Genomic DNA, 27,791 nt, shown 5'->3' with positions numbered 1-27,791 from the left:
TGTTCGATTCCATTCTGTGTGACGGAAGAGGCGCAATAAACATTTGGTCTTCGCATTATGTAGACATTTAAATGATCGAAAAGTCCTGTTCCAGTGTTAGTGAAGCCTCAAGTTCTGGCTTTACAGACTCTTTAGGATTATCACAATTTATTATACTCTTCTGGAACCTGTGTTGCAACACTGGCTGAAAACAGGGCTCCACTTCATTTAATTCCTGGATACGTTGGGAGAGTTGCCTCGATGCATCTCGCTCTTCATTCAGGCATTGTCTCTGCAGGGAATCTAACACCTCAGCAGTTCCAGCCGCACAGGGACAACGCTGGATTCTGTTTAGCGTTGCTGTCGGCAGCCGTTCCCTGTGGGTGAGAGGCTGCAGAGTCCTGCTCACGGACAGACCACCCAACCTCCCTGTGGATGGAGGAGGAGTGTGCCAGGAGGGTGCGTTATGGGCAAAACTCTGCCAACCTGTCTGGACGAGTTCCAGTCTTTGTAACTGCACAACAAGACACACTATGGCCTTGGTTGCACCATTTCAATGACTGTTGTCAGGTAAAAAATGAGATAAACAGAGTTGCTTTTAGTTGTCTCTTCATTTTAGAAAAACACTCTTTTGTCTGGGGTTGTTTTATACTTCAATTAAATTCATTAAAACTAACTTTTCCTGAAGCATTGTCCTGTCTGTGTGTGTTTCAGCTGCTACAGAATGATCTGCTCATTATCAGCAGCGGAAGCTCATTAAGGCCTAGATACCGAGCAGATAATTGGAGGATGCAGGACTGTGTCTATGGGGGCACTGATGTGTAGGGGGACTGGGCTTCATCATAAAAGTTACATTAGGTAAATTCAATTCTCATAAAAAGCTCCTGAATTATGGTTTCGTTTTGACAGATTTCCTTCCTTCAAATTGAAGTGTTTTATTCTTTCTTTACTCAAGAAATACCCTCAATTTCTCGTTTTCTAAACAGCTGAAAGCAAAACCATGCTTGTTGTTACGTAAGGAGCCCATAGCTATTGCACACACAGGAGTTTGATCCACTGACTCATCATAGAAATATTATATTAGAGGGAGTGCAACTGTGGTCCTCTTCTCCGTTTGATGCTGTTGTTTTTGTTGAGCTTTGTCTTAACAGTGCATTTCCTGTCGCCAGAAAGATTGATACTGGTAATTCAGCAAAATCCCAGATCACATTTATTTGATAATTTCCTACCCGGATCTTAAAGTAAAAAACACAAGTAAGTACCGTGAACCAATATGAGTAGCCAAGAATGAATGAAAGGGCTTCAGATGCTCTTTGTTTTTTACAAGACTTCCAATGATAAGTGGAAATATTTATTTTACAACATGAGATGAGTAAATGTCATGTTTTATTAATAGTCACCAAAACAGCAGTGAAGAAGTCACTCTCAGGAAGTAATGTCTCAATCAAAACATCGACTTCCTGGTGGGGTTTGCACCAAAGAGGAAATTTCCACTTTCAACACCGGACTGTTGGTAATTCTACTTCACCAGTATTATGGTAATGATGCTCTACTGTCAATACACATACAATAGTACTTGAATGCAATATTTAAACCTAAAGTATTTCTACTCTGTTGAATAACTACTTCATGTTCATTTCATAACCAGGGAGTCATTCATCTAGGCTCAGTAATGGGTTTAATGCAGACGGCCCTCCATAACACACTGTTCTATCCGCACACCATCCTGTCCCATTGTCCCGCTGACTCAAGTATAGCCGGCAGTTTTACCAACGAAATGCTGCTAGGAAACAACTGGAAAAGGCTTTTCCCTGAGGGTGGTGCATTATGTGTACAGTATGTTTCGTGCTCAGATCAAAGGCTGGCACAGCATTTGTTCTTTTCAGTCAGAACCATTTAAGTGTTGGGAACATACTTAAGAAGACAATAGGTCGGGTTAACAAGAATCACCTTTTGGACACAACAACCACACCTAGGCTTGACTGTGTAAATACCAGTACATACACCAGAGTATTTCCATTTCATGCTACTTTTTATCTCTACTCCATTACATTTCAGGGGGAGATTTTGTACTTTTTTTCCACTACAGCGACGTTTTATCATGTTTACATATCAAAAGCACAGTGCCAGCATGATAGGATGCACCACTGTACTACTTATCTACACATTAGCTTTCTTTAGTGTTTAAAACTTGCTAAATATGGCCAAACTACAAGATTAAAATGCTCCAAAATACATGTGTAAGGGATAAAAAACTGAACAATATAATCTATATGTGAAAACACAATCCACATGATGAGATTAACCTTTGATACTTAAAGCACTTTTTCTGATTATACTTTTGCACTTTTACTCAAGTAACATTTTGAATGCAGGAATTTAACCTTCATAAGGCATTTCTATTCAACTGAAGTTAAGGATCTGAGTGTCCAGAACATGCTGTAGTGCTTAATACTGCTGCAGCAAACTCTACAGCTTAAGCTGTGAATTTCCACTTTCACAGAGCGGGTTGGTGCACAATGCCGCAGCTTGCCCAGGAATGTGCAGGAGGTTGTTTTAGCGTTGGTATGCAGGTTGCTGGGAGGGCAGAGGTACGATACTCACCTGTAGGAACACGACTGTCTGCACCTTATTTCCAAAGCAAGGATGAAAGCAGGACTGGGATCAGATAGGGAGATTGCCCGCAGACCGCTGTTCCTGCAGAGGGATAATGGGCTTATGGACGAGGCATGTACGGGAATTCAGAATGAGTGTCCCGAGGAGGAGAGGACACACTGTTCAGACAAACCTGGCGTAGACAAATAAAAAGCTTGTTTTCAGAAGCAAACCCACTGAAGCAGCAGGGACTGATAACGGATAAAAAAAAGATGAAACAGTTTAAAAGAAAGAGGAGTTCACATGCCAATCATAAACCTTGTGAAGAATAATTCCAGTTTGAATTTAGCTCTTATTTTCATCGTTTTATGAATCATATTTTATGTTTTTTGAACAGTTTTGGTTTTATTCTATTCCTATTTCAGCTAACATACCTCTTAGTTTTGTACTTCCTCTATTCATCTGTAGTACTGCTGTCCAGAAAAACAGTAAACAGAACAGTCTAAATCCGTTCCATGTTAAAAGTCTTGCAAAATATATATTTTTAAATGGACTTAAAATAACCCTGTGCTGCAACAACAGAATAACCCAATCTTATCTTGATGTGACTGACAACATCCAGAGGAAGTAGCCCAAACATGATTCAGGAATGATACAGCAATACTGTACGTGTTGGAAAAAATTGGGGCGTTGAAAAATGTTTTGTGTCATGGAGTCTAAAACGAATTGCTTACCTAACCGTATAATATTCAATCCGTCCCCATCCTTTGAGTACAGTCATCAGGATGGGAACTGTCCAGGAATTAAGGCCACTAACACCTGACCCTACATGCACAGCATACTGGGAACTGGCTGCAACCCACACATCATTAATCATCGTCATCATCATTGTGACATTTCTCCAAGCAAAAATAGCTCACAGGAAATGTATTTTTCCCAGAGTTTAGTCTGGCCCCGTTCTGCATCAAGAGGCCATAACAGTGCAGGAATCAGAGTCCCTATGTATCTGCAGACACACCTGTAACGTGATGTCTGTGTGGCTATGCTGGCCGATACAGACAGAGATTGCACCAGAGGGTGTGTCATATGTCTCTTTAAATCGGCTATCTTTATTGGCCGTTAGCGTTGCTGTGAAACCACTTCTGCTTGGGCATACTGTAAACTCATGACCCCAGCGGATGTGACTAAGAAATTGTGTGGAAACAGACACATAACACTACATGTCAAGAAATACCCAAATGACCTGCAAATGTTTTTGTGGAGACATAGATTATGTACCGGGATGAGTCGGATTTCTGAGGCTCTCGTATTTTGTCTATTTTCTGGTAGCATGACAGTGACTCACCATCTGTACAGCTGTCCTAAAGTTATCTCTTATATTCCCGTGTCTTTTTTGGACTTAAACCAGTTGCTGATGGACAGGGGCGTAGCCAGGACATTATTTCTGGGGGGGCCAGCTCTGGCCAGTCTTTTATTTGGGGTGGCACTTGATTGTCAAAAACTACTATTTTAAAACTCACGCACTGCATCACTCAGAGCAGCAGTTTTTCTAACAGCTCATCTAGCCATAAACAATGGATTGAACCTTCTTATGGACACTAATGATGTCTTACTGTTACTGATAATCCCATGTTATTGGAATGGGTGCTTAGATAATGTGCGAGTGCGATGTGTCATGATTATGTGAGGGGGTTCAGGACTTTAACATGAGAAGGGGAAGCTTTTAGTGCAAATGACAGAAAGACACGATATGAATTGTCATTTTAGGCGATCATTTATTAAAGTAAACTGTAGCCTTTTAAGTGCAATATTCATTTTATTTGCGATAATAAACATATGTATATATAAAGAGTAAAAAATAAACGTCACACACACACATGTCCCATAAAACATAAAGAAAAACAAATATCAACAATGTGTAAAATGTACATTGAATTGTGTGTGTGTGTGTGTGTGTGTGTGTGTGTGTGTGTGTGTGTGTGTGTGTGTGTGTGTGTGTGTGTGTGTGTGTGTGTGTGTGTGTGTGTGTGTGAGAACATGTACATTGAACTGTTTCACTACAAACAGTGTGTGTGTGTGTGTGTGTGTGTGTGTGTGTGTGTGTGTGTGTGTGTGTGTGTGTGTGTGTGTGTGTGTGTGTGTGTGTGTGTGAGTGAGTGAGTGAGTGAGTGAGTGAGTGAGTGAGTGAGTGAGTGAGTGAGTGAGTGAGTGAGTGAGTGAGTGAGTGAGTGAGTGAGTGTAGGTAGATCCATGTAAATAATTTGACAATTGTCTTTTTTGTAATTCTTGAGAACATATCTGAGAGTGTCTGTCTGGGAAGCTGACCAGATAAGTCTAAATAGAACAGACATGTACTAACATTGCAATACCCATGTCACATAATACACTTTAGGAAAAACAAAAGAATGTTGGGGCTGTTAATGATGCAGAATTGGCAGGTATAACAGACAGATGCTGGTTACTTAGCTGTTAGTTTACAGCAGCTGTATTCTTCGGTTGTGATGATTTCTAGCAAATCGATCAACAAACTCATCTAAATTTAAAGACGCTGCCCTCCTGTGTTCTATGCTCAACTCAGCCTATCCTCTCCCATTGTAGTTCTCAGGTGTGTTTTGACAAGCTTCAAGCAGGAAAAACTGCGTTCACAAGCAGCTGTGCTGACAGGTATTGCCAATGCAATTTTACAAAGCCTGGAGAAAACATCAAAGACATCCTGGTATGGTTCAATAAAAGCTGCCAGCTCTACAATTGTAGGTGGTCTCTGCATCCCTTGCTTTATCTTACGATCTAAAACTCTTTTAATTTGGTAGAGCTCATGCTCAAGGTCCACAAGGTCACACCCATACAATTTGGCAAATGCAAAAAGGCTATCTTTGTCACAGAAGCTTCTGCTACTTGGATTTAAAGCTTGTATTCCACGCATTATGTCACAATTCTGATTGGAGAATCTGTTCCTGAGCTCAATGAGCATCCGGTCCAATACCAGATTAAAGATTCCTGTCCTGTAATAATCTTTGCCATCGCCTGTTTCTTGTCTGCCCACAGTAGACAGAACATGGTATCCCTGTAGCTTTGAACTTAGTGTTCTCTTACGTTTTGGAGCAGTGTCTACAGAGACATCACATTGCTTTGCAAGCTCCAAAACAGTGTCCCACAAATCACCAAACACCTGCTGCTCACTCCTGTAAGATTCAAAAGTACTAATAAGTGCCTCCACAAGATCCACTGCTTTGGCCAAATCAAGAGAGGAAGACTGGAGCATGTCTGACAGTAATTTTGCATCTCCCAGAAGTTTCTTAAATATGGCAAGAAACACAATGAACTGGAAATCAATCTGAGGCAAAAGGCCTCTGGCACCTACTGACCTCTCGCCACTGTTCTCATCACCCAGTTCCTCAAGAACTTTCACAACTGCTGGCAACCTATCCCACAAATTACGGCAAGCATAATATCTGGAGGCCCACCGTGTGTCACTCAACATTTGCAACTCTCTGGGTGCACCTGCATACATCTCCTGTTGCACCTGTAACCATTTGGGATGCACTGCCGATCCAGACATGTAGACGTACAGCTGTTTTAATAAGGAAAAGAAGCAATCAGCCTCTGGGATCCCTCTCACAGTGTCCACCAGCACCAGATTAAGGCAATGCGCATTACAGTGAACGTAGAAAGCCAGCTTCGCTACTTCCTTAATTCGGGCCTGCACACCACTGTGCTTGCCACTCATGACTGCAGCCCCGTCATAAGACTGCCCAACAAGGTTAGTCTTATATTCTAGACCATATTTGGACAAGAGGTGAATTATTTTTATTGTCAAGCTCTCCGCATCTAGCTTCTCTGCTACCTCGAATTCCAGAAAACTTTCAAGGATTTCACCATTGTAATAGTATCTCAAAACAAAAGACATTTGTTCCATTTTTTTTTTGTCTTTAGTCTCATCCACAAGTATGCTAAAAGCACCACTTTCCTTGACTTCTTTGATTATTGATGTGCGCACCATCTCTGCTAAGCATGACAAAATCTCATTTTGTATGTCAGGACTTGTATATTTAGCATTCCTGGGACCATCCATCTTTTTCAAAATCTTGTCGTCATGGTTTGCTATGATATTCAACATACCCAAAAAGTTCCCTTTCCTGCTTGAGGCCTCAGATTCACGATGCCCTCGCAGAGCAATGTTCTCGGTTGCACAATGAAGAACCACTTCAGCAAGAGTTTTGATGTACCCCCTGTTCTCTTCAACAGTTTTGTTGTACTCTTTATTTAATTGCCCCATTAGAGATCCCTGATTTTTTTCTGCAATTTGGTATTCTTTCCATGCTAGCATGGCATTCTTGTGATGCTCAGATCTACTATGTGCAGCATACCCTCCGTCTGTATAGGTAGCTTTCTTCCAGTTTTTGAAACCGGAACCTGAATTAAACGTAGACTCATGGCCAGGTAAGCTGAAATGCCTGCAGGCAAAGCAAAAGGTGGAGTCTTCACATATTGAGTACTCCAACCAGGGGTGAACTTCATACCACTCACCCTTGAAGCTCCTGCTTCTGTCTCCCTGGAGTGTCTTGGGGAAATTAACTTTAGGTTGAGCTGGAGCTTCACCCCTGGACTTGGAAATGTCTGTAAAACACCAAAGAATCCCATTAATATCAGCTTTTAACATAAATGCTATCCACTTCCAATTACATGTTGTTCTTTAGTTGTTTTTTAAGACTAAACATGCAATCATTAACATTTTACAGATTTAATAAATACATGTTTATTATATGGCCAGCCTTTAAATTATTGTTGTTTGCCATAACCCGACCGAACATGTCCCATTATTCAGCTACTGATAACCACTCACCTGGAGGGCAGACTTTGTAATTAAATTCTCTTCTCCTAGTATCAGTCTCCTCCTCCTGCTCTGTCTCTGTCAACTTGTCTGCTGAATATTCACTGCCACTTGCTTCCCTTTCTGTACTTGTCATGCTTTCGCAACTAGCTCCTTCTGTTTCCCTTTCTCTGTCTGCAACATTCTCTGTCGTGCTAGCTTGCTGGTCTCTGGTGCTGGCAAAAAAAGCGCTGATTTTTCTGTCTCCCCCTGAGGCACTTATCCTTTTCATTGTGTCCTTTTTAAAGAAAAGTTTTACACAACATTAACTTTAGATTGCTTTTATTCCATTTCAAGTGTAAACTAGCGACAGTGCGTTATCTATGACTTAGTGACACCTGGGAATGGACTTAAGCTAACTAGCTAGCGATAGCTCGCTAGCCATAGATCATTTTACAAGTTTGCAAAAATAACAACAGCAGCCTTACTCAACTCACTCTGCCACAAATCCTTAATGTCGAGACATCATTACACATTTAATTGAGTGTGAAGATAACTAAATGATCTTATCATTTCAATGATCCTTTCAAGTATCACCAACTTACTCACCTGTTAGTTACAGTGGTATATCCAGCGCGTTCGTCTCCAGTGCTAGTCTCTCCACTGAAGCGCTGTCAGAATGCAGGCACGTTGGAGGGGGCGTGGCCCAACATGTTGCGAATATGGGGCTTGTAGCAGAAGTGACGAATGACAATATAAAACGACTTGATAAAAAAAAAATACTAATGCATTTATTTCAGCTTTATACCATTTCTGTTCATGAGGGTTTGTTGTATTTTTTTTTTTTTTTTCGTGCCGTGAGGTTGGGGGGGGCCGGCAGGGTGGCCATACTCTGACCAATGGTGGCCGTGGCCCCCCCTGGCCACCACGTGGCCACGCCCCTGCTGATGGACCTGTAGAGCTCATACACATGTCAACTATGAGCAGTACAAATAAATATAAAATATAGGGCCTCTTTACTCCCCACTTCTAAGCGTGTCTGCAGCAACTACTTCATGTTTATGGACTACCGGCATGATGAAGTCCCACATATCTGTAAAAGTAATTGAAGTACACACAGGAGCTCCAGATGGGAAAGTTTCATGTTAGATTGGTTTGTGGTTCCTTTACTTTCCCAGACAGTGACGTACGGTAGCAGACTGTAGGATGTTTGACTGCCTGTAAAATACTTCAGACAGCATTTCCACTGAACTGCTTATAACGTATTTAATGTGAAATCTGTGACGATTGAGAAGATTGTACATTTCTATTGAACTGCATTTTTCTGAACTAATGACAAGATATTTGTTGACCTGAGAGTGCAGTATGTATATCTCATGTGTTCCATGTAAAGGGAATATAAAGGCCTCACACTGGGACAATCATTACTGTCTATGGATGCAAAACTCAGCCGCTCTGGTCCATGAAGGCACTTAAAAGAAATGTCGTATGGGATATTGCAATCTTTTTACGGAAGTATGGTTTAGTTCTCAATTTTATACATACAGTTGAAATAAATGTTGTCGGAGACAGAGAGAATCAGTATGAACTAGAGCAGATCACCAAATGAATAGCCCAGAGGCTCCAGTGTAATGTAAACGTGCTGTTGACACAACGTCGCCCCCCCGGACAGATTATTATCCTCTCCTGAGCCAGGGCGTGGCTGCATACAGTATGAGTTGCTTTCTTCACATACATGTCTTGTGTAAATAAAAGACAAATTGGAAATCTAGGTAGCGAAAGAAAACTAGAGTAACTGCATCTCATTTGTGTAAAATTGTCATAATAAGCTACCGTATTCTTGAGTTATGTCCCAATCAAAAGTGTATTTCAGGGTCGCAGTGCCCTTGAACTATGTCGACCAACCACCTTATCATTGAGTCTAATTTGAACAAATTCCCTCTGACCATTCCTGAGATATCATGTTCATGAGAATAGGATGGACAACTGAGAGAATACAGACCGCAGTGCATACAAAAACAACAGTTTAAGTGAAGTTTTATCAGTCTGTGTGTTAAAATGTGATGAATAATTCATACTCAGAACTCCCACTATCTGCAGTCACTACCCTAATCATCTGGGATAACAAAAATGCTATCTCAAGTCTATATAAAGTTCTGTTTGTGATCTGAAGCGCCTCGATGACTGCAGAGAGCTCAGTCCAGCTGAGAGTTCCTCAGATACGCCGGTGACAATGCCAGCTGGCTCCAAATACACAGTTAAAATAAGAAATAATGCACCCTGAACATGAATGACATCCTCCTAACCTCTGTTCTGAGGAAAGATGGGAGTAACACTTTCAAATGTGCGCTTTTCTAATGAAATTGAATAATTAAGGGAAGTAGATAATCCCTTTACTAATGCAATAAGCACTACATGTTTAGCAGAAGCTGCTTTCTTTCAAAACACATAAAAAGGGAAAACATCACACATTGGAAAAAATGGTTATCCATGCAATTTCTTTCGGAAGTCCTAAAAACGGCTTAAAAAATTCTAGTCAACGCTATTTTGTTTATGCACTGATTTCACCTGGCTTTTAATTGAGGAGTGTGTTTTTATTTTGACCTCCCCTGCCTGTGGGAACATTTCATCCAGCCGTCCAAACAAGGACCTGGCAACAACAGTGTTTAGTTACACAACAGAACTCCTTCATTCCTCTTGTTTATTAGCATTCAGCGACTCCTATCCACAGAGTCACCAAACTTTCTGAAAACATTGCAAATAATGTCAGCAGGACACTACGAGCCTCACAGCACTAACCCCTTCCCCCAGAGAGCGCCACTTAGCATTTCCTGTAATCTGGCATAGTTTGGCTGTGTTGTTCCAGATGTTGGATTAGTAATGGAGACAATTGAGGTTTAGCACTGAGAGACCTTACCAGGGTTGTTCTGAGGCTGTCTGGAGAGCAGCCAGATTTGGTCCAGAGGTTTAGATCACCTCCGTTTACATGCTTTTTATCTCCGTCCACACAAGCGAGTGCTTCACTGATAATATTCAGTCCGGGCCCTGAACCAGAACTGCACTCGAGTCTGGCCTCAGTTTCAACTCTCTCTAATTCCTCCTTGTTTGTTTTCTATTCCTTCACTAGACTTCATGGTGTTGGTGACCAAGTTCAGTAGGTTTCTTTGTGTTGGCCTAACTCTGCTCTGACAGGAAGTAAGTGCAACACAAGGATGCAAAGTCAGGGCGGTTTTTGTTTTTACAGGTAACCAGTAATTGTAACGAAATAGATTTATGAATTTACCCTCCCAACCCTGAGAATAAGATACCCAGTAACACCACAACACTCTCATAATCAGAGACATTTGATCACTGTGAGATTAAGACAGAATAATGTCCCACGTCTGAATAAACAAAGCAGAACCTGAGACATTTCAATGGGTTGATAGACAGCTCTGAAAGGATGCAACATGTCCCTTGCTACTCAGAAGTGGTAAAACCAGTTGAAATTGGCTCAACCTGCGATACTCATCTTTCTCAGCTTGTGAAAAATGACAGGGTGGAACAACTTCAATAACACTCGGATGTTTGTGCAGCGCTGTTCTCTCCAGGTGTGCAGTCGTTTAATAGATCACTACAGTTATCATGCACAGTACTTTGCCACACGTAACTCTGCACACTTTCCCCACTGGAACTTTGCTGTTACAAGTAACACATTTAGAGCACTGACTAACTTTAGACTGCATCACACATGATAAATGCTTAGCTGAGTCTGCTACAGGGTGGGAAAATTCTCACATACCTGCAATGCTGTAGCATGGCATGGTGAGAATAAACATGGCATGGTTATATAGGTTTGTAAATGGTCTGCAAAGGCTATAATCCCACCAACCAATTCACAAAGTGTTGGATATTTGGTGATTAAACATGTTAAATCCAAGCTCTGGGACCCTTCTTAATTATCGCAGATGTTGTTTGTATCAGGTGCAGTGAAACATGAAGCAGCTCCACAATGTAGTCAGTCTGGCCTGCTGACAATCCTGCTGCATTCTTTGGAAACTAAGCGACTGGCACCAAGCAACAAACCAAAGACCCTCATCAGCAGCTCGCAGCAGCTGCCAGGAGAGCTGGAACCAGGAAAGCTGCTTAAATCTGGGCCTTAGACGGACTTCATGAGCCAGACTGACTCAGACCTACACAAATTCTAAAACCGTGTGCAATTGCATGATAGAGGCTTGATTGCATATTATTTGGAAATCTTGAGATAAAGACACGCATGGTTTTGAGATCCAGACAGTTTGTCTCCATGATCTACTAAAACACTTCATGGGAGACAAGTTTTCACCTGCTATGGATGAATCAATCCGATTACTACCGTATAAATCAGATGCGCTCCCATTATGATTTCTGTCATCACAGTGATTTTAAATGTTATTCTGTTATTATGATACTGACATTAGCCATGACCCATTTATGAACTCTCATAAATCCTGTGAGTGTTAGCAGCGAGGGCCTGTTCAATGTGTCACTTCTCTGTGATCTGCTGGACTTTACTCTGTGCTGAGTCAACAGCGTCAAGTGTGTGAGCCTCAGATGTGGTGGCTCCTCCACAGTATGGGAAGGCTCCTCCTCCCCTGGGCTGCCTCCTTTCATGGTCATGTGAATGTGCAGAGTGATGTCAGGGGACTCATTACGGATGGATGGGTGCTCCACTCATAATACATGTGGTTCTCAGACAGCTCCAGCAAAGTCAAGCGTCTACTTTGCAGGGTCATCAAAGGAAAACATGTTGCAGACAGATGTTTTTCCATCCACGATAAAGAAAAACTGAACGCTTGCTGGCTTTGCTTTAGGCTGTATTCTCGTTCCAACAGCAGCATGATTTGTGATAATGCTATCTTTCCATGGCCAGGATTACATGTTGTACTACACTGCCTGATTTCTTACCTTTTGTTTTCATGATTCACTTCACAGGCTTGCAAAACTGTCATTATGTTGCATTTGGTTTTGTTTATTTGGAATTCTTCAACAAGTTATATTTAGCCTTTCTTTAAGATGATTTAAAGAGGACATATCAGTATGTAGTGTCTCTCCTGGGACATGTCTCCATGCTTTAATGTTCAGAAAGCTCTTTATTTTCCTCATACTGCCTGTGCTGCTGCATCTCTTTTCACCCTCTGTCTGAAACCAGAGCCCAGTCTGCTCTGATTGGTTAGCTGTTGTGATTGGTCAACCACTTAGAGATGTCCCGTCTCTAAGCCTATCAGGTACAATGGGTCGGAGCGCTAGTCAACAGGAGCACGAGTGTTACATAATGATGTCATTTTGTTATTCAAGTAAAAAGGAGCCAAATGGAGGTAATTCAGGAAAGGAGTGGGAGAGGGAACAGGGAATTTAGCCTTTGCAGACCATTTACATGCACAAAAGCCTATTTTTCACACTACAGGAATGGAAACCCCCCCAAAAAGCACAATAGGGCCTCTTTAATTCCTGTATTTTCCTTATTTTTCATGCCTCGGGGTGTTCTGTTTAGGTGTAGAGGAGGACATTGTCTGTTCAAAGGCCTTTTTAATCACAGCATGTGATTTAGCTGCCATAGCAGGAGAATCCCAGGTGTTGCTAATGACACTAACGATGCAGCACTCACTATACCAGCCCTCGTTCATTTCCTTAATTACACTTGTGCTTTTCCTACAACGAGGAGTCAAAACATCCCCTAAGAATCAGCATACAGTAAATAAAAGAAACGCTGATTTGCTTCATTACTCGAAGGTCTTGAAACAGAAAGTGAGTTGAGAAAGAAAGTGACTACAGCATGGTTCTCATTTTTAACCCTGTTATCATAAGACACTTCATTTTTCATCATCACTACGCCTGTTTTTACTACACTTCATTCCCATCTTGCACCAGGCCAGAGAGTCATGCCATGTTTAGAGGAAGATGTTTGTGGTGAGGTGGGGGAAACCCAGGAAGGGGAACAAACAGGATTCAAACAGGATGTGGTTAATTTGAAGTAAAGTGTTTGTCTCACGGAAAACAAATGAATGTTTAGAATCAATCACAGAAGAAACTTTAAAGGAATCCGTAGCAAAGGGTCAGCAAATATAAGCAAATCGTGTCAAATGTGACCTGCAGCATTTCTATTCTCATCGTTCCCACCTACTGCACAGACCCTTTAAAGGCTGCAGCCTGCTGGGTGTTTTGTGAAGTGCACACTTTACACTCTTTTTCACCATCTTCCTGTTCACCTTCAGGGAAATGCTTTTCATTATTTGCTCCGTTAACTAATTAAATCTCAACACTCAAATACAAACCTCTGGGATTATTGGGGAACATCCTCAAGCATGACATGTTAAGTCTCAATGCAAGCTAAATCTTTACGATGTGTAATTTATGTGACATCAAATTGATTGAAAACTAATTCTAATTTAAATATGAAATATAAAGAGATACTGGCTTAGTGAAAGTGTCTAGATTTAAAAAATAGGAGAGAGAAAACATAATGTTTCATTTCATTACGAAGTCGGATAGTAATTCTGCTGAGAATCCACAAGAGGTCAGTATGATCCCACTCTGCTCGTGACTGCATTGCATCTCCGACCACGAGAAGACCTCCATTACTGATAACTTTGTAGATTTTGAGGAAGGTTACCGTTTCAGTTCTTCTTCTAACCTATATTTAATCTCCGTTCAGTTATCCTAACATGACAGACTGTTTCACTAATTTAAAAAGAGAGGGTCCTCTATTATAACCTTTGACATACTGACCGTCTGCTCACCTTTGACCCTGTGTCCTCACTGTAGCTGCAGTCTGTGTAGAGTTTGGTGCAGGGAATGCTTTTTGTCAATGAGAGGCTTTACTGTAATTGTGATGTGTGTGTAGGCTTTCATTCTCTGAGACCAAACACACGGTTAGCTGCATCAGTGCCGTAAACTTCAGCCTGACTCACCTCTGCACTAAAGTCTACTCAGCAGCTTTCATTATGGAGGAGGGGGAGTGAGCTTTGTGGAGGGATCTGGGAGGAGCAGCTGACTGTAGAAGCTAACTCTTTCAGCCTCTCTCCACACTAAGGAGGCTAAGTAAACCACAGATACTAAAACAGTGTCATAAACAACTGATTAATAAGGAACTATAGCTGCTAGCCATGACATACTTTTATCTCCCCCAAGGAAAGAGGCAGCTTTTTGTCCTCAGGGTTGGCACAGTTCTTTATTAATATGTATGTCTTTATATCTGGGACAAACACATGAATTATTTGTAGGTTTCTTGCTCCTCCTGTGTCAAGAGATAATTCTTTTAAAAAGTGTGTTTCTGTGGGGAGGGGTTATTTTTTGTCACGGTCTCCTGATGTTCCCCCTCAGCCGTACTGCAGCTCAGGATCATCAGCGGCCTGTCAGTTGCTGGAAACAAAGCCATGCATGTGTCTGCCAGAACTCTCCACAACCCCCCCCCCCGCCCACCCTGTGCAGAGGTGCATTGAATTATAGCCCAAGGACGAGGAGAGTGGGAACTCCCATGCTAATAAAGTCCAGACTCAGAGTGTTTCCACAGACCGCTCCTGAAGCTGCAGCAGGGCAGCATCCCTCATGTGTCACTTAACTCGGGGGTTTGTGAAGTCCAAGTACTTTCACAATTTACTTTTCCCTTTATGACTTACATTTTCAAAACAAGCTTTACTTTTAATCTGCATTTGGTGGCGTGATCATTAGTCATTGAGCGCCTATATTTCAACCTAATGTCACACAGAAAGCACGATCGGTGTAGGTATGTCTAAGGGAGGTCCATTTACCAGATCGACTCTATAAAACTGTTGCTAGTTATGGCTACTTTTTACTTTACATTTCAAAGCCCATTCTCCATTCTCCTTGAGTAAAGAAGTTCAGTCAATAGTTTTAAACACGAGTATCTGTACTTCCTCTTGATGTGTGTACTCCTGCCATAGCCAGGTCTGACTAACAACCAGGACACACTTCTCATCATTTAGTTGAAACGCTGTGGTAATGTTGGAGGCCTCCATCAGAGCGTCCCTGAGGAGGCTGATCTGCCGAGTCATCCTGCCGGGTTTCAACAGTCAGCAGATTTCACAAACCTCATGAATTCTTACGTGAAGGCGGTGTTATTAACTGGGCAGGTTTGACACCACTGACCTGAGGCAGCACCATGCTGTGACACTCCTCTGGGCCAATGAAAATGCTGCATCATTTATCACACTCCCCCCCCTCCCCCTGACATGTTTCTGGCCCCAGGCAGCATGTGTGCAGTGGGAGGGTACCACCACCCTGTTGGTTTCAGCCTGAAACGGGCCTGCAGGATGGGTTGTGTGTTTTTATTCCTCCCCTAAGGGCCCTCGGTGGTTGCCGCGGTTACCGTGCTTTTTTGGATTCCCTCTCTATAATTGAGTCTTGCGTTTTCACCCTGGATTCCGCAGGCCTGCACAAAGCAGTGATTATTCCTGAGCAGCGGACGGGATGGTGGTGGTGGGGAAGTGTGTGTGTGTGTGTTTGGGGGGGGGGGGCTTTGAATGAATGCCATCACATTCCCATGAAGCCCATTGGCTGCTCACGCTTTGTCCTCCGCTCTCTGAGATCCCTGGGTGCCCGGCTGCAGCCACAGAACAGACGGAGCCTGTGTGATCCCCTCGTCACAATGAGAGATGACTACATTTAACCAGAAGGGAGCGGGGAGTGGGGGGGGGTGCATCACAAAACAACCTCCATGGCTTTTTGAAACCCATTATGACATTAGAGTGTAAACATGCGGAACAGTACGGAAACTGTACAGACAATTGAGAGCACTGATACTCTGATAAGAGATTAGTTTAAAGTTATGCATGCTCGTTTCCTTTTTCACCGCCAATTTCATCGATCTGTAACGGGTGGTCTGTAGTTAAATATCACAGTTATTGTCCATGCTGACTTATGGCAACACCTCTAATTAAAGGAAACATGCTGAAGTCGAAAATCAAGGACATTTTATTCTCATTTTTGCTTCTTAATTGTATTTTTCTTTTACCATCTAATAGTTTTTGTGCGTTTTATGGAAGTTGGTGATAATATACACCAGGCTTGGCTGCACGGACAAAGCTCGTTATTAGGAAACTGATGGTTGGTTTGGCTCTGTACACTGGTCTTGTTGCCTGGTTGAAACAAATGAAGACAGGGCATCATGAGACCGAGCCTTAAAGCCTTTCTCATGATAAACAAAACCCCCCTTTAAGATTGAGTTAGCCATCATATGATGCCTATATTCCACTTAAAATGAAGTCATGCGTGACCGTTGTATCATGGCTATAATCGTTTTTTCACCATCCTCCCGTGCCTGCTCGTTGCTATTCATTAACTCTGAATAGTACACACTCCCATATTTCCACTCTTAAAGGCAGTGCAGCATGAAATGACTTCATGTGTTCCTATATTACCTCTCGTTGTGATTCCTGTAACAATAGTGTGCAGACAGGCTCTCAGAATTGAAGAATTTAAGGCTTTATTTATAACATACCATTTTCTTTACAAACCATATAACAGTGGACTGCTTTACAATGAGAGACATTGCAATAAATACAGTTTGAGAATACAAGAGGAATAATATGAAAATATAGGTCATTTAATGGAACGAGGAAGTATGCCTGCAGAGTAAAAGTCAGCTCGGGTTTGGTCGTCTGAACCGTCATTAAAAGAAGAAACACTATCTAGTGATTACATGTAGTAAAAAAACAAAAGAAGTTCCAGCGTGACCGGATTACAGAGGCTGGGTAAGATGGAAGATAAGTCAGCCTGTTGTTGGATTCCTCTCACGTGGATCATTAGCCCAGTTTCAGTCCAGGAACACAAACACTGAAGGCAGCAGCTTCACCTGATGCTACACCGTCACAACGGTCTCACTACTTCCATCGTTTAAACATCTTTTTATAAAAGTGGGTGTTAAAAAAGGGAATGCTTTTAAGCTTAAAACATCATCATCACTCTGTGTCATTATTCTATGTCACTACAGCTGCTCACAGCCTTCAGATAGAGGCTGGAGAAGGAAGGCAACATCTCATTGTATGCTTCAAGAAGAAGGAAAAAAAAGACTAGTGAGGATAGCAAAAGACTTGCTCTGTTGTGTAGTTTATAAAATACACTAGGTAATACTGATCTGGAGGTGGGGGTCTCCGCTAATAGTCAATGCCCTGGTCGGTGTAATGGGGGCTGTAGTCGTCCTGGTACGCTCCCTGTAATTCGTCCTCCTGGAACTCGCCCTGATAGTCACTGTCGCTGATCTCCGAGCCGTTGGTGCCGGTGCCCTGGCTGCCGTTGGCGTGGATCACCGGCTCTGTGGGGGGGGCGCAGTACTTGGGGTCGTACACCTGTCGGCCCAGACCATACACACTCATACCTCTCTGGGACGCCACCTTGTTGGTGCCCATCTGCAGGGAGATGGTGGAGTTGTCCAGCGGCTGCTGCGCCACCTTCTGGTCGTAGATGTCTCTGCGGGTACCGGGGGCCGACATGCCCGCCTGCAGGAGAGCAGCAGAAACTCAAACACATGATGGAGGTAGCATGCAGACACTTAGACGCTCTGATCCAATTGGATAAATTCCTGGAAATAAATCGGTTTAAAAGGGATAGTTTGGATTTCTTGAAGTGGGGTTGTACAGTAAGTGAGAAGTGCAAAGCAAGGGTAATATCACTTGAAGGGTGTACAGCCAAACACGTATTAAACCTTGGAGCGGATCGGACTCCTGGGTGGGTTTACACATTATTTTTCACTTATGGGAACAGCCTTGGCGGAGGCCTGCTCTCCGAGTGCCCTTCTAGTATTTAACCGCTTTAGTCTCCTCTCGGGATCTGTTGGAAATAAAACATCTAATAAGAGAAGCATTAAAAGAGGAGTGGGTTTCAACCTGGCTGGCTCCTTTGTTGGTTCCCATCTGGAGGCTGATGGTGGTCTGGTCGTAGGGTTTGTCAGTCTGGGTCTTTGGATCATACAGATGTCTCCTGGTGCCGTAAGCAGTCATCCCTGCCTGACTCGCACACTTGTTTGTCCCCATCTGAGGACAAAAGAAGACAGGAAATCCAAATATACATCAGCCTTACTGGTTTTCCTTAAATGAACCATTTTTTAAAAAGGAGCATTTTATTTATTTTAATGCTTTAAACGGAGACTCCAATGATTGCATCACTGCAGGAGGAATAAGACTCTCTAGGGAAGATTCAGCCTCTGTTTATTTATCTGGAACTACGCTGGTTATATTTAAAGCTACAAACCGCTCTCAGTTACATCCAGTTCATGCGTTGTCCTTAAGAGTCCCCTGAACTCCAGTCATAGTTACCTGCAGTCCGATGACGCACTGGCCGGCCTTGATCTTCTCGTCATCAAAATGCCGGGCCTGTTTGTCTGCATATTTCACTCCGATATCAATCTTCGTGTCCGAACCTCTGGTCTTTGACTGGCAGAAAGAACATGCTCATCAAAGCACTGCCATGACATTAGATTTATTTCCTGCAACAATATAAAATGTGTCCCTCAGGGGACAATGCCCCTCTGTGCTGTGGCTCCACTCACCATGCTGGCCAGGGCGAGCAGTGTGGTCTGGACTTGAGTCATGTTCCCACTTTCAAACAGGTCATTGGCCTCAAAGATGTCATTGGGCTTCAGGCCATAGGCCAGGATGGCTTTGATGAAATTCCCAAGGTTTTCCAGCTGCAGAGATTAATGGAAAAAAAGGAAGTGAAGGGGGCTGGGAATCCAACAAAACCAGGAGGAAGCAACAACAGCACAAATAAAGCAGTGAAAGCTTCATGAATGAGTCTGGAGCTGTAACTCATGAGTGAGCATTGTTTCCAGTGAACACATCGTACCTTGTGCCAGTTCAGCTGTGAGTGGTTGATCTTCCTCACTGACTCTGGTTGCAGCTTATTAATCAGACTGAAGAGAAAGGAAAGCACAACATGAATAGACAGAAACCCCGGAGGATATATTTAGGTACAGCTCTCCACTGAGATGCTGCTGTGTGATACTTACTTGCAGAGGATGACTCCGTCCTTCAAGCCTTTCTGGAAGTTCTCTCCAATGGGCATTTGTGTTCTCTCCTCAATCCAGAAGCGGAGCTCCTCTTCCTTTTGTGTGTCATATTTCTGAGCAATCTGAGAGAAAAAGCATCATGTTAAACCTGCTTTCACTGTAGGTCTAAAATGTAACTTTCACTAGTCAGTTGAGTAGTGAATAATCACGTAAAGATGACAGAGAGTACACAGAAGACAAACCACCGTATGTGATAGATAATAATGAGCCATTAAGATCCACACAGGTATCACATACATTGACGCACATACCAAGACCCACAGCAATAACAATGGGGCCCTTCATGAGAAAAAGTCCCCAACCGTGACTGGAAACAGATTTTCAGACCAATAAACGGACTTGATTTGAGTTCCTTAGAAGAAAGGCCTAACTAATTGTTGGTTAATTCAATTTAAGACAAGAAGAATGCAACAAAAACAAGCAACGGCACAAAATCCTTGTGTAAATTGTATTTCGCTTTCAGTGGTGTGTGAAACATAAGCAGAAACAAAGATCTTACGGTCTTAAAGTGCCCGTAGTTAAGTACGTTACGCAACAGAGAGAGAGAGAGAAAGAGAGATACCAGGTACAAATACTTTGAATTCAGACACAAGTGAAGTTTTACAAAATACTGTTTCAGGTTTACTAAACCCTTAATCATAGCCTCAGTTACTCAACACTAGACGGACACAGTTTCGACAGTGTTGCAATGAGAGAGATTAAATCCGTACAGTAATCCTCCTCCCGTCTCCAAACAGCGCTATATTGTTGGATGACACTGAGTCAACATCCCACAGACACGCTGCTCATCCACAGCCGGGCGAGTTCGTTCAGTTTACTCTCAGAGAAGAATCCCTGAGATAAAAACCATCTGGTGTCCGTGTCAGGTTTCAGTGAGCCTCCACTCTTTCACTGTGAAAACACTGAGTCTGGTTTTTTCTTCAAACTCTCCTGCTGTAAGTTTAGGAAAAATAACTAAATGCAAATATTTCGACTGATAGTTCTACAGCGATTTCATCACCGAAGAACTGATCACTTAGCATCACTATTCTCATTATCACTGAGAGATATGAAATGTTTATAGTTTAAAAAAAGGAACAGTATCAAACAGATAGGTTTTGTTGAGTCTGTAAAATACAGTTTCTATGCCTGGATATCAGCACAATGCTTCATTCAAATGTTAAAGCATATTCAGCCTTCAACAAACAGTGTGCTTCCTGTGATTTGAGTTTTGGACTAGTCCATATTGCAATTTTGATAACATTCTGATACCAAATTATACCTTTGTGTGTTTTTCAATGATGTGATACCCAACAATACCCAGTTTTGTCATCCTAAATCAACAGTCTAGCGGCTCCTGATGTGCAGACTATTTTCCGTTTTCAGACTGATCATTCATTCAGTCTACGAAACAACAACAACAACAACAACAACAACAGGTGTCCAGAACCATGTTCATATGTACAGCTGACTTTTCTTGTTCTGTCTTGCTATGCAGTTATCATACCGCAGAGATATTTACCCCCCCTGAAAATGTCAGCCGTCACCTGCCTGAGTGTCATATTTTTCGACATCATTATAGAGAGTACAGGTTTCATATCAGTACGTAGTGTCTCTACTGGGACATGTCTCCAATGTTCAAAAAGCACTTTTCTCATACTGCCTGCACCTCTCTTCACTCTCCGTCTGAAACCAGAGCCCAGTCTGCTCTGATTGGTCAACCGCTTGGAGATGTCACACTGTTACAGAAGTAAAAAATGTGGCTTGCCGTCATGAAATGAAAAGACAAATATGGATTTTTTTTCATATCCTCTCTCCTCCTCCTCCCCGCTCTTGTTAAAGCCAAACAGGATGTTGTGCCCCGAGCCGAGGCTCAGTGAAAGGTTATAGTTAAAGGTTAAATCTTCTCCACTACTCATAATATCAGGGCCGGAGTTTGAGAGGAACCCCATCAAGGAGCCAAAGAGCTGGAATGATTAGAGAGGGGGAGTAATGCTCTCTTCACGTCTCCCGGTGGTTATTATCGAGGAAGATTGCCAAAAAACTCTCAGGAAAAAGAAGGAAAAAAAGCAGGCTTTGGAAAAAGGGATCCAGTTCTTTTGATGGAAACTGAGCTTCTGAGGGGAAAATCTGGAAGGGTAAAAATGTGAGCCAGCTGGAATGGAAAATCCGACAAACCCCTGCGCCATTTCATGTCTGTACCCAAAAGCATTTCCTGATGACAGCACGAAACTGCTCACATTTTTAAAAGGTTTCAGAGCTACTGTTTACCACTCTCATAGGAATGAACAATCACAGTTATGTAGTCTGAACCGGTTCCAGTTAGGCACTCGGATAAGAAAGGCTGATAGTAAAGTGAAACATAACAAAATCATCCAACCACAGTGGTTAATCAGCATGAAGCTGCTTAGCATTTTGTCCCATCATGCACATGACTGAGTACTGAACCAAGGCTGAGCAAACAGAGAGGCAGCTATTCATTAATATATAACCATCCCGGCGCTTGAAAAACTCCCAACATACCACAAAGTGTGGCGAGAGGAGCCGTGTCATCAAGTCGGAGTTTCACAAGAGAAGAATAGATCTGGCTGCTGCAACTACTCATTATTTTCTCCATCAATTCATCTGTCAGCGAACAATCAACCTTTTCTGGTTAATTATAGAGTCGATAAAACGCTATGCCCATCGCAATTACCCAAAACACAGGGTATCATCTTCATCCGTCTGGTCGTTTCCTCACCATGGAGCCAAAACTCCAACATATTCAGTGCGGACAGTAAATCATGAAGCAGATTGATTAGAAGACGAATGAACAACATGCATAAACAGACTAGACTGATACTGAGATTGCCGAGTCCCTACAGTGAAAAATAATGCCTGTGTCTGCCCCAAAGTGTTATGGGTTCTTCCTTAGCCAAGGCTACACTCGTAGATCAAGTTTCATGAAAATCTGGCCAGTAGTCACTCCATAATCTTGACAAACAAACCCACAAACCCAACGGAGGTAAAACAAAAACAACAGTGGCTTTCAGAAGGACTCAAAGTCTAACCCTCAGATTTAGTAAAGATTATAATTTGGACATTTCAGCAAAACCTTTAACCTGCAGCAAACAGGAACCCCCCCCACTGTGAGTACAACTCGTAGTTTCCAATTTGATGTCAGCCACTTTGCTAATAGCAGTAATCTGCTAAACAATAATGTGTTTAACAAAGACTGAAGGCCACAGGCAGTGTCTGGAACATCTTGCTCCACACAATCCTAACCCTTAAGTGGCTGTTAAGACGGAAAGCAGTCCTAAAACAACGCTGAAGGGTTCGCTTTATCGGGCCCTGTTGAGATATCAAATTAAATCCAGGAAGTCAAGTTTAAGAAATAAACCTATGGGGTTTGTAAAACGCCAACTAACTTCACAGAGGTTTAAAAACTACGAGACCGGGTTGTACTCTGGAAAGTGATCACAACGGTTATTATTTTACCTAAAGATCAGCAGTAATTCAGCTTTTTGCCGGACAACCCTGCTTTTTCCATCACCGGACTGTAGCTCCACTGATAGAAGTGAGGACACTGTACATGATAAATGTGTTATCTTTCTGGAGCTGAACAATAGCCCCAGGAAGGGAGTCTTTCCTGCGAGTCTAAATTGGAGGCATCTCACTGGCTGGGTAATCACAGAGCAGCTCTCACAACACACTGATGTGCAGAAATCCGCTGTCAGCACATTACTTGAGAGCTTTCGCTATCAAGACTGTGCTTCTTAGTCAGTAAGTGGAGCGCAGCAGACTAGAGAGAGGGGCTGAAGACTTAAGAGCTGCAATGCATATTTGACAAATCAATTAGATGACCGACCTTTTTCAGTCTCAAATTTGGAAGGTGAAAACGTTTCATTTTTAGTTACAACAGACCTGTGGTGTCAGTAGAACATTTGGACTATTTCTGGACCATAAATAACACATAAGTCAACCACAATTCAAGTCTTAGCTCTTGAAAAACAAAGGAAAAGATGGCTCTGACTTTTAGTAACTGACTAAAGGAAAATGATAAAAACGAACGAGGACATTTGACACAGGACGAAGACTAAATAATAAAGGGTGATACCACACAGTCTATTTGACCTCCAGATGTGAGAGCTCCGTCACAAGCCTAGCTTTGCATTTCAGAATGACGCAGTTTGCTTTTTAAATCAGTCCACCTTGAGCTAGATGAAAACTCTTCCTCATACTGAGCGACACATATAATAATACATTTGTCTGTCAGGAGAAGGTCTGTTTTCCAGGCTAACCGTGTGGTCACCAGTGACACAAGAGCTGTTTGACGTCTCCCCTCCAGCAGCTCTGCACACACTAACACAATCAATGTGTTTGCTGATAGGACAGCCGGACGCCACCCACAGGCAAAACAAACAGACGCTGCAGGATGGGGGTCGAAGAGACGCTCAAGAACTCAGTCATGCTATGATTAGCATTTCAAGACATTTTGTATCAGCTAAGGGGGAACATGTTCATCGAAAACGGCTAAATAATATCCACTTTATTATGATCACTGCACAATTACAAGGGTAGTTTGATTCCATTGCATTAATGAAGAGTGTTACTGAAGAGTTAGAGCATTGAGAAGACGGAAACATGTGATATAAACTCCCATTAATAACGAAAAGCAGTAAAGTAATGATGTAATAAAGTTCTGTAGCATAGATCCCCGATGTACCATCTACTCCTGTATCTGCTTTACAAGAAAACGTGATCTACTCTCCCGTTTTCACTCAAATGTTTGAAACTTTGAGCATTTTTCATAAAGTGCATGTTCCTCCTGAGCAGAGACTCACTGGCAGATCCTGATGTGATACTCAGAGTTCATGACCCCAGTGAAAAGCTGTGATCTGAGCAGACACACTGAGAAACTCAAGGCAGAGTTGTTGCCAGACCAGTCAGACCTTTAGCAAACACCTCAAACACAAGTCAAGTGAGAGCTCTGTAAATAAGAAAGACACGATAACCTGGAGTGTCTCAGGTTTCACTTTTCTTTGTGCACATAACTGCTTCTCTTTATGAGCTGGATTTAAAACAGGAAAAGGGAATACAATATACAGAATAAAGCCATCATTTCAAATGTTCCATGAGGCCAGTTCTTTTTCTTTTCAGTCAAACAAAGGAAATCTATCTGCTTTCCATTTCCCCTGAAACATGAATGTGCTTCCAAAGACTTTCATTGAGGGATAGAATGATACACTTTTATGGCACACTGGACCGATTTTCAGTTTCCTGTTGTTTATAATATTCCTTTTACAGCTTATAAAATATCAGGAGGGATTCCACTAAAAATGAAACATCCTTCTCTAGGCATCACGTCCAATATCTTATCTGAGGTTGCATCTGATTTCTTTTTCCCACGATTACACTATTTACAACTCGCTGCTTTAATGTCAGGCCACTATCACAGAATGAGGTAGAGTAGTGCCTTTAAAGCTTTGGCCATCTGATCAAAGGGTTTGCAGTTTTGTCGTTACAAGCTGGGTGTATGTGGCGACACTCCCAGGAAAAATTACAAGAGAGCGATCTCTGGGAAGAGAGATCCAAGAAATACAGCAATGGCTTTTTATCTTATTACGAGTAAACTAAATGTGGTAATCATTCACAACATACGATTAGGTTTACAAGTTGGGGTATTAATACGAGAAATACAATCTGTAAGAGACTAGATGTTCATCTAAATACCCTCTATAATACCCTGTCATGTGTACACATCTTTACTTTCTGTATGTCCTACTCCGAGACAGAGCGCCACAACTGATTAGTTTTTAACCAAATGTCTGCTACCCTGATGCTAACAGCAGAGTGGAAAGGGAAAGGCGGTGGGCTGTAGCCCCGATGGATGGGGTCCTCATCGAGGGGTTCTTGCTGAAGGATTTCAGGAATGTGAAATATGCAGCTCGGAGAAGAGCATGGACTACTGATCACACCACTGCAATGGAACCCAGATGGGCCCCCGCCTGACCTCCTCCTTTTATTTATGTGCACTCTCTGACAGAGGAGGTTTTACTGCAATTAACTGGGACTACGTGACTGCAGTTGACACATTACAGTTGGATTTAGAATACACATACCTCCAAAGGGAACATTTTAAGAGGCCCTTTTATGCTCTTTTGGGGTTTTCCCTTTCCTGTAGTGTGTTATATAGGGATTCTGGGAATGTAAATGCTCTGCAAACACTAAAATCCTGTAACACCCAGGCTTCGATTGGCTAGCGCTCCTGTACTTGAAAGGCTAAGGGGCGGGACATCTCTAAGTGGTTGAACAATTCAAGTCCATAATCAACACTGTATTGCAAATCCCATCAACACACAAGGTTCACACCTAAACTCTGAAACGGCAGGTGAGACAATCCAAACACCAGGTCCGTTAAGTAGCACCCTCAGCTTCAGGCCAACATGGACAAGATGTTCTAAAAAAGCAATTTCCATGCTGTTGTTTTGCCATGTTCGTGTGTCAGTCGAGATACATTTCTGTTCCCAAAAATCTACGAAATTGTTCTGAAGTACAAAATGAAGTCAGCTGGCACACTGCCCACTTGATAAACCGATGGAAACTCTGGGAAATTCTCCTATTACTGCTGAAATCAAAAGCCATATTCAACGTTGAGTGGGTGTACTGTAGGAATCAAGTTAGTGTAACGTGTGGTTGGATTGCACTGTGGTATACTGACAAGCTACTAACTGAGAATCCTTGGCAAGACACTGGTCTTATGGAAAATCACCAGTTTGAGCATCATAGGCCAATGGAATCGATGTAAAGACGTGTCTCATCAGGTTTGCACAACTTCAAACTTCACTTCGGCCCTAAATGCAGATATGACGTTCCTTATGATGGATGACCACACTGCTGTAAGTCAACACATCTCACAGCACTGTGAACCCAGTGGCCCTCCATGTGTGCTGAAGTAATGGAAAGACATTTGGAAATTACAGGGAGCTTTAAAAATGGTGAGCGGCACATGTCATTTGTGGTTCATGATTGAAAACCCCCTTTTTTTTAAAGTTCTTATAAATAACCTTCTGTAGAAAGAGCAGTGTCACTCTAATGCAGCACATGTCCTTAACATGCACTAAAGTCAGTGCAATGATGTCATCCATTGGTCACTTCCTGCGACCCCCAACAGTCTGCACCCAGACAGACATGTGTATGTCTTTATTTAAACTAATAAAACTCTGAATATTTTGCTCTGCTGCTTACTTTCCTTTATTATCACATTTAATAACACAAAGCTCCTATAATCCCATTGGTGCTACGTGACAATCTGACTTTTAAGCACTGCAATCATCAGACAACAGATTGGAAATCAATACATGTCACATGTATGCCAGGATCCAGACACACAGCCCCTCCCTCACAAACTATTGGATTTCTATCACATCCCTTTTAATACATATTATTTTTTAAACAATGCAAACACACGGTGGGTAATGTCATCCAAATAAGCCATGACTGCATTTCAAATCAAACCAATGCATAAGAGTGTTCCGTCCTTGAGGGGGGGGCATAAAGTGTGCTCATGTTTAACAGACTCTTTCTATCCACGGTTTGCTATAATCATCACGGTGAGTTCACTTTAAAGCGTTCAAGTCTAGGAGCTGCACTTCAGTTTCCAACGCTGGACTTTTGTACTAAACTCTCACCTGTTGGATCACATTTCACATTTCTTTCTCATGCCTTTGTTACCGTAAAGTTAACCATTGGACCGCATTGTTGACTTTTATTTAGCAGAAAAAAGCTCCAAAATTCTGGAAAACTCCCAAAGTTTAGACTGCATTTACTATTGGTCAATGCACATTGAACTGGCACAGTGTTGAATGGCTTTGTGCTCGGCGTGTTGCTTTTCTCCGGAGAAAGAGCCAGCGTTAACGGGCTATGTGTTTATGGCTCAGATCCAAAAAGTCTTTGTTAACTTTTCAAAGTCTCTGAGTAACCCCCCCCCCCCCCCCCCCTCCCTGAAACACAAAGGTAAAGACTTACTTTGCTTCGCACTTCTGCAGATAATCCGTAGGACGGCCCTTTATTAAAATGTGTCATTTTCTTGTTAGTTTTTCTTCTTGTAAACCCGAAAGAGTATCCTCAGCTACAATGTAGCTCAGATCCTGCTGTGGAGAACTCCTATAAACTGCAGCTGCTTTTCTCTCTTGAACAGGCAGACAGGAGGAAAGTATTCCGTGAGTTTTATCAGAGGAGAGGACCAGAGACTGAGCGATCTGCAGCTCTCACTCACTGTGCAAAAAAACTGCTCCAAATAATGGACGCGTCTCAGCAACCAATCAGAGCAGCCGGTTTGCAGTAGGCCCCTCCCCCTCCTGCTGCTCCTCAAGGATGATTCAAACTACAGTTTTTAAACTTCAC

At 42.4% G+C, this 27,791-nt stretch overlaps 1 protein-coding gene and 1 long non-coding RNA gene across 2 annotated transcripts; one reads left to right on the top strand and one right to left on the bottom strand.

Moving 5' to 3' along the window:
• The first annotated feature begins 22 nt into the window (after window positions 1-22).
• LOC134883738 (uncharacterized) lies at window positions 23-11,705 on the top strand. Its single transcript, XR_010168317.1, has 3 exons — window positions 23-549; window positions 694-837; window positions 11,348-11,705. It is a non-coding gene; the product is annotated as an uncharacterized LOC134883738 (long non-coding RNA).
• Window positions 11,706-16,830: 5,125 nt separating this feature from the next.
• cnn3a (calponin 3, acidic a) lies at window positions 16,831-27,673 on the bottom strand. Its single transcript, XM_063873866.1, has 7 exons — window positions 27,414-27,673; window positions 19,368-19,489; window positions 19,205-19,271; window positions 18,909-19,046; window positions 18,676-18,792; window positions 18,247-18,393; window positions 16,831-17,859 (listed from the first exon to the last, which is right to left on the bottom strand). Exons 1-7 carry the CDS (start codon window positions 27,468-27,470, stop codon window positions 17,518-17,520), a joined length of 990 nt encoding a protein of 329 aa, XP_063729936.1. The 5' UTR covers window positions 27,471-27,673; the 3' UTR covers window positions 16,831-17,517.
• Between the last annotated feature and the right edge of the window lie 118 nt (window positions 27,674-27,791).

This window comes from Eleginops maclovinus, chromosome 21 (genome assembly GCF_036324505.1).
Source record: "Eleginops maclovinus isolate JMC-PN-2008 ecotype Puerto Natales chromosome 21, JC_Emac_rtc_rv5, whole genome shotgun sequence".
NCBI lineage: Eukaryota > Metazoa > Chordata > Actinopteri > Perciformes > Eleginopidae > Eleginops > Eleginops maclovinus.
The sequence above is the reverse complement of the archived record's forward strand: the minus strand, read 5'-3'. Positions and strand labels throughout refer to the sequence as shown.

What these genes read in the sequence shown, in the direction of transcription:
- cnn3a (XM_063873866.1), bottom strand. Translation starts at nt 27,470, where the DNA reads ATGACACATTTTAATAAAGGGCCGTCCTACGGATTATCTGCAGAAGTG. An exon ending in CTGCAGAAGTGCGAAGCAAA is followed by an intron (nt 19,490 to 27,413) that starts GTAAGTCTTTAC and finishes TTTTTCTCTCAG; the next exon opens with ATTGCTCAGAAATATGACAC. An exon ending in AGTGCGTCATCGGACTGCAG is followed by an intron (nt 18,394 to 18,675) that starts GTAACTATGACT and finishes TTTTGTCCTCAG; the next exon opens with ATGGGGACAAACAAGTGTGC.